The sequence below is a fragment of the Trypanosoma grayi genome (genome assembly GCF_000691245.1).
Source record: "Trypanosoma grayi strain ANR4 Tgr_793_V1, whole genome shotgun sequence".
NCBI lineage: Eukaryota > Euglenozoa > Kinetoplastea > Trypanosomatida > Trypanosomatidae > Trypanosoma > Trypanosoma grayi.
Window position 1 is genome coordinate 1 of NW_008826412.1, and position 6,963 is coordinate 6,963.

Genomic DNA, 6,963 nt, shown 5'->3' on the forward strand with positions numbered 1-6,963 from the left:
AGCCTGCAGTGTGAGTTGGTCAGTTTGCGGAACTTCGACCAGTTTGCCTTCTTCCATGTAAGCAGGGTCTTGTAGATCCGCGGCACTTCTAGCGGAGTGTCATCCTCCCCCACCTGGACAGTATAAGTGATGATGTAGTGGTCGCTGTCCGGGGTGTGGCATGCTGTCCAATCTGTCACTGCGCACTCTTTTGCCAGTGTTACATCTGGCGCGGAGCCTCTATGCCTCTCGGTGTACCGTGTCCTATTTCCAGTGTTGGCAATGAGGAACTCATTGTCAATGCACCATTGCACGATGGTATCACCTCGAGAGTCAGGCGGGACTTCGTTGTCCCATGCCAATGCGTGTGCATTGACGTCGGCACCTATGAGCTGTGGCCCGTCTGTGTTGAGTCTATCGAGGTCCTCTGGAGTGATCTTGGTGGCGACAGGCGGAAGATATGCTGATGAAATCGTCAACCGCGTACCTCTATCTAGATGGATGGTCACCTGTGCAAGCTCAATGCCTGCAACAAGCGCCGGTCCTGTCTCTACCTGTATCTCATCCCTGATGAGGATTGATACACCTCCACCACGACAGGTGCGAGCTATCCCATAATGTTGGAACCCAGGAAGTCCAAAACTAGCAGCCTCAGGGGGGGACATTTTTGCCCCACTCAGTAAGCAGAACGTGATATTATCATCGTAGAGCTTTTTACCCAAGGCTAGGCGTTTGGCCTGTGTTAGCCCAGCTGAGTTCCATTGCATGCCCCTCAATGTAGGGCCGGGATTCTCTTCCACATTTCCACTAAGCAGTAACTTGGTGCGGATGATACTGCTGATGGCGCGGTAACACGCGCCCCAAGACCGACAAGGATAATACTGTGTCCTAGCAAGACGCGGCGGGTCCTGGTACTGTGTGATGCCGTAAGCCGGGCGCCGCAAAGTTCTCCAAGTGGCGAACGTTGCTGGCGCTTGGCTTCCCCCGACAATGCGGGGTGCTGGACCTTGGTGCCACGATGGGGCGGCCGGCATCACCAAGGATTTTAAGTTATAGGACCCACTTTCAGCAAGTAGGGTAAGGTGGCCATTCTTATTGCAGGCTCCCAAAAAAGTAACTTATTAAGTTCAGTAGAAGCATTCCGTCCACAGCACGCTCATCCCTCTCCGAGAATGAGTGGGCTGGAAGTGCAAGAGCTTTTATGGAGTTCATACGCGAGAAGGGGCCAACCCTGTTTTCCTTTGGCTTTCAACCAGTGCAAAACCCCTACGTGATTTATCACGCGGGAGGCCTATTGGCATTGGGGGGTGGGATGCTCATGGTTTATTTGGATCAAGAACGTAAAATGGGTTTGGCATTGTTACGAAACACATCCGTAAGTTTCACACTACCAAGGAATTAGGATTTAATTTGAGTTTTTGAAGAGGCAAGGGCCGGACTCTGCACAGAATGGGCAACTTTAGAGGCCACAGAATCGGCGTGATATCAACAATACGAACGCTCGCGCGCAACTGGCTGATGAAGCCTTTTGGGTGCAACAAAGTGTACAAACCCACCTACTTGAGATGTAAAAGCAGCTGAAACAGATTCAAGACATTATTAGCCAACAAGCGGCGCAGTTGAAGGCTCAACACCATATCATTAATACTTTACAGCGCCAATTAGCTGCACCTAAAAGCAAGATGAGCGAAAGTGACACAGCGGAATCCCCACTGAAACAGACAAGTTTAAAACAAGGTGAGACATCGGGGCAGACTAAACAAATTGATGGCTCGCTATAGAACGAATTCCAACAACAAGAGCCTCATCAACCATTGGCCGGGGTTGGCTGCCGCGATCTTCAGAAACTTCGTGGCACGCAGTGGGCGTCAGGTGTGAAACCGGAAAAGGAAACTCGCACATCCGAGGACGCAAAAACATTTCTCCAACGTAGGGCGCCTGAGGAATTTATTTCCGCGTTTTAATACGTTTTTCCGGCGCCACCCACGCCTGGCCCAGCATATTCAGAGGCGTGGGGGAATTTCGTGGCGTGTGTTTTTGGCGTGCGTCCTGACGGCGTTTCAGAGAAACATCTCCCGTTTGATGGGCGTTTGCATACCCAATTGGGACAATCCAGAGAGTGAGGGATCGCCCTGGCGTGCAGACTCGGGCTGCGCGTGATGCTGCGGGTGAACCCAACGAAAAGAATTGCATTTTTTCGCAAGTGGCTCAGAAGGCCAAGTTGCAGAGACACGCCCAGCGTCATCGCCTTGAAGCCCGCTCCCCCCCGATGGTGTCGTCCGGAAAAGCCTCACGTTATACGGCACTTGCGCAAGGTGGCCTCGGCTACCCCACAACAGTGGGGGCTCTTTAAAGGAGGCTTTGAAGAAACAAGGGGGCTATTACCCCTGAAGGGAAAATAGGCAAACAACGCCACCATACTTCAAGCTCCCGCCCGCGGGCCGTGCGTCGTGGCATTGGCGCTTGGGGTCAGCAGGAAAGCCAAGCGCAGATGGACCCGCCCAACGCGGGAGCAAAAGGGGTCCATCATAAGGGGATTCTGCAACTTCGCCGCCCACCATGGATTGCCAGCAGGGGAACAAACAGTTTTCCTTTGATTTCAAGATTGTAGAACGCAAAGCGCAGTGCCATACAACGCGCAAGGGCCACAACCCCCCAGCCAGCCACGGGGCAAACGCCGGCGCGGGTGTTTTTGGTCGGCCTTTGAATTTCGGCAGCCGGCAGCCCATCAAACAGGCTCACCCCATGCCGCGGCGGGAACCCGGTCTCGCCACCGAGCCGCCCCCACCCGAGCAAGGCTGTGTAACATTAAGGCCGGCTTTGGCCACACCCAGGGGGTGGGGAAAATCGCATAGCTACAAAAAGAAACCTTGCCCCACACCCGCCAGATAAAAACTCCGAAATCGCCGTGTGGGGGCCATGCCCAAAACTTTCAAAAGTGACCCACAGAGCCGCAAGATACGCGGCGATCAGGGTGGAAGGGGGCGGGCGCCTACAGAACGAGTGCGGCCATAAAGGCCATGGGCGGAAGCGAAAAGCCAACCACCATCGCCACAGCGGCAGTAGAAAACATTCTTCGTCCACGCGGAATGGCCACGCATTCTATAAAAAGAGGCGTCCTGCCACACGCGGCGGCAGCAGTTTTGGAACACGGCCTTGGCCCCGCCCCCTGGCGCAATTGGGAAACACACCGACCCAATGGAACTTCCTCGAAGCAGAGCGCAATATCCCAGCAGGTGGGCAGTAACCGAAAACGCGTCGGGAAGGTTGGTGTCGTTAGTGTGGGGCGTCTGGGGGAATGGGTTGGTTCGCTGTGGGCTCTGTCGGAACTCAAAGGGGGTTGTGCATGCTATATTTTTTGAGAGCACAGCGTTCGCTGACATTCGCATCGTGCGTGGGTCGCTTCGCGGGAAGAAGAGAACGATTCGACTCGCCGGAAAGTGAATATCGGCACCCTTTTCCTTTCTTGGATTTGTTGGCGCGTCTCGGCCGAGGCGCTGCAGCGGTTTGGCGCGGTGTGCGAATTGGCGAGGGGCCCCACCGGCACACCCCATGGAGAGAAGGGGTTGCAATTGCGCATCGCGCAAAACAGCGCACACATCATGAAACAGGCTGGCACTATTCGCTATGCTTCGGACGGTCTCAAATCGGCGTGGGTGGTTCTGCCCCCCTTGGTGGGGAATGGGCTCTCAGGGGGGCGGTGGCGTTTTGGTGCGCTACCCAGGGCCACGGGCGCCGCGCAAGGTCGCATTGCCGACGTTCCGCTGGGCCACATTTCCCATAATCCTGACGCTGTCCATGGTGGGTGCACCACCTTGTTGGATTTAAAGGCGTTCTTTTTCCAGGTGGGCCTGGCTGAAGGTATTCGGGCTGGGCCCCGTTGCCGCAGGGAAAGCGGGGAACTTGTCGGGGCGAACCGGCTTCCAATGGGTTTCAAACGCTTCCCTGAAATTCTGCACAGCATTGCGAGAGTGGAGGCGGGCGGCCCGGGATGGCCAAACTGCGTTATGCAGCCCCGGGGCCATTGAAAATACACACGTGAATCGACAACATCCACATAAGTGGTCCACGGGGCGTGGCCAAACACTGGGGCAGATGCATTGCAAAGAAAATGCAAGAGTGCGGCGCAATCGTTTGGGAACACCAAAAGGCGTCCCAACGGTATGGATTTATTGGAGTGTTGCTGGGTCGCAAAACAAAAAAAAACAGACAGATTCGTTGAGACAGAAAACGCTACTAATATTGCACACGCTGCCTTCTCTGTAGAAGACTTTGATTCAAGACATAGATGGCACCCTTCTCGCATATTTGCATACAGCCGGGGTAAGGGGGGAATCTCTCTTTCCTTACTGCTTTTTCCAAAGGCGGCGAGATGACGTTTGCCTCGCCTTAATAGAGGATCGGCGCGTTCCAGTGATCCCGCCCGTTTGCCTTCGCATGCGTTTTCACTTGCTCGCCCATGGCATGGCAACCTGTTGGGGAACGGACCAGTACATCAGCCGCGAATTTTGCCAACCTCAGCCACATTGTTTACGAAAACCTCGATGTACAGATGGCGCGCTTTATCATTCGCAGATTCGAAAGAAACCTCGCTTGCCGGGGGCTTGGGAAAAAAACGCCCATGATGTCGCGCAGGCGGAAGCACTAGCGGTGCTTTAAATTCCTTGCTTTCCATCGACGCATCAAGGGCCGACTGTGTATATGCGTGGGTAATACAAAGGTGGTGCATATAATGCAAAAAAAAGCAACACCCATACGGATGCCTTAGTGCGCGAGGCTTTGGCCATAGACACGGCGCTGCGTGAGCATCGCATACGCACCATATGTAGTTATGTGGCTTCAGAAGGCGATCCCGCAGACGGGGTTTCTAGGGGACGGTGCGTCACATCCAAAGGCATAGCGACGGGGTGGAACCTTCGAAGGTGAGCGTGGGGAGCGGGTTAAAAACACTTTCAGCACTTCTCTTTCGCAGGTTGGGGTAAAATATGGCATTTTGGGAATCTCTTGTTTTGGTGCGAATGTCTGGGGAAAAACCAACGTAGATCGAAGGAAAAATGATAATACGGTTTTTCCCATTTGGTGTTGTACGTTGTCTCGTTCTGGGGCAAGGAAGACTGAGCCTATTCTTGTTTTTAAAGTCTGGTTCTGTGGTTTCAGCGGGTTGCTCCGTTTAGGGTGCTTTTGGAAGGGAGGGCAACGGATATAGTAGCGAAAGTAATGATGTGAAATGGATATTCGCTTAAAAGAGACAACAGCCAACCGGAGTGCAAGCAAAACCGAGGGCTCAATAGATTACACTGGATGCAGTTTGTGAACCCACGTCTTCGTGATATTTCAGAAATTGTTTTCTACCCCGTCGGGCCCTCACTAAAGTTTTTTTTGTGCGTGTTATTCGGGCGGCGCGGGGAAGGTGTAGAAAGACCATGCGGAAACGGCGCTTTTGTGCATGTTTTTTTTTCCAATTCAGATGCCCCCAGTCCACACAGCGCTCAGCACCGAGATTTCGGAAAAACCGTTTGAACTAAGGCGTTTTCCGTTGGGATCTTTTTGGATTTTCCTTTTTCCTCAACACAAAGCTCAAAAACCAAAACACCCACCGGTTACGGCAGTCGCCGTTGGGTTTGTGTGGCTTTCGGCCGCTGGTGGCGCCGTTTGGCTTTCCGCATTTCTGCCTCCAAACGGCGCCGTTATATTGTAAGGGGCTCGTGTGTTTTGGCATTTCTTCTTTCTTTAATTGAAACTGCGTTTCGTACAATATATTCCTCTCATCTGCGCAAGTGGGTGTTCCAGCTTTGACATTATCCCGGGGTTGCACCATTCCACCGCTCAACGGGCAACACGGAACGGGAAACGAATCTCTGCCGCAAAAGGCTCAAGGCGGCGATAATGTCTAAGAGATTTTTTTTCGCACCAAGCCGATGGGCTTTTGTTTGTGAACCTGCAAAAGCAATGGCCAAACCTTAACGTTTCATAGGATACAAATCCATAATGACTTCCGGATTTACTCTATACGTGCCAAGTAAGGAAAGTGTCGCAAAGCGTAAGTTTGAAACGAAAAGCAAATCACAAGCAAGCAATCACGATGTTATCCACTACTTCCCAGCAGGCCCTCAGGGACGTGGAATGGATGACGAGCCTATCAGCTCTCAGAGCGTTCGTCGAACATTGCGCACGGACCCCCTTTTCGTTTGAGTATAGACCAAGTATTAGTACGCAGGTCAATCGCGTCGAGGGCATACTCACATTGGAAGATGGGGAACTGACCATTTGCCTGGAAAATGGAAGAAAGGCCAGTTTTGTTTCTTTGCGACACTCCATGATGTCTTTCAACATGCCAAAGAACTAGAATTTTCTCAAGGTTTTTGATGATGCCAGGGCGACTTTCCGAACGGAGTGGATGGCACTGGAAGACAGCAAGTCAATGCTGTATCAGCAGTACGAGATGGCCAGGGCACAACTGGCGGAAGAAAATTTAAAGATCCAGCAGGACGCTTACGCTCAGACGGTGGGATCCCACGATCGCATTAATCAAAAGCAGCATCACATTAACACGTTGGAAGCGCAGAAAAACCAGCTCTTTGAGGAGAAGATTCCAGATGCAAGCCCATATCAACCAGATGCAGGCGCGGTGTGTCCAGAGGGAAGAAAAACAGACGGGACTGCCAGTGCAGCCGGCTTCGACAGAGGATGAAAAAGAATTTAGTCCACAGGCTTTTCACACCTTGGCACCTACTGCCAAGATGGACGGGCATACCGTACGGTCTTCTTTTGCGTTGGGGGCCCCGCCCCAGGTGGGGTTGCGAGGACTTCAAGAACTGAAGAACAAGTTCGTGGACAAAGGTTTTCGTCCGGAGGAGAACATCCGGACTTTTGAAGGAGCCATGGAGTATTTAGTGGAGACTTCCTCAGAGCAGTTGCCGGCGGCTTATCGCAACCTCTTCCCATTAGCCATGAGGCCTGGTTTTGAGCTCTGCCAGGCGTGGG

General features: G+C 52.8%; 4 protein-coding genes across 4 annotated transcripts; all 4 read left to right on the plus strand.

Annotated features, from left to right (window-relative positions):
• Nucleotides 1-221: 221 nt before the first annotated feature.
• On the plus strand, nucleotides 222-446 carry DQ04_07931000 (hypothetical protein; the record flags this gene model as incomplete). The annotated part of the gene is made up of 1 exon (XM_009315358.1): nucleotides 222-446. One exon carries the CDS (start codon nucleotides 222-224, stop codon nucleotides 444-446), a length of 225 nt encoding a protein of 74 aa, XP_009313633.1.
• A 2,092-nt stretch (nucleotides 447-2,538) lies between these two features.
• DQ04_07931010 (hypothetical protein) lies at nucleotides 2,539-2,871 on the plus strand (the record flags this gene model as incomplete). Its single annotated transcript, XM_009315359.1, has 1 exon — nucleotides 2,539-2,871. One exon carries the CDS (start codon nucleotides 2,539-2,541, stop codon nucleotides 2,869-2,871), a length of 333 nt encoding a protein of 110 aa, XP_009313634.1.
• Nucleotides 2,872-3,581: 710 nt separating this feature from the next.
• On the plus strand, nucleotides 3,582-4,007 carry DQ04_07931020 (target of rapamycin (TOR) kinase 1; the record flags this gene model as incomplete). The annotated part of the gene is made up of 1 exon (XM_009315360.1): nucleotides 3,582-4,007. The coding sequence occupies one exon, from the start codon at nucleotides 3,582-3,584 to the stop codon at nucleotides 4,005-4,007; it is 426 nt and encodes a 141-aa protein (XP_009313635.1).
• A 2,369-nt stretch (nucleotides 4,008-6,376) lies between these two features.
• On the plus strand, nucleotides 6,377-6,670 carry DQ04_07931030 (hypothetical protein; the record flags this gene model as incomplete). The annotated part of the gene is made up of 1 exon (XM_009315361.1): nucleotides 6,377-6,670. One exon carries the CDS (start codon nucleotides 6,377-6,379, stop codon nucleotides 6,668-6,670), a length of 294 nt encoding a protein of 97 aa, XP_009313636.1.
• Between the last annotated feature and the right edge of the window lie 293 nt (nucleotides 6,671-6,963).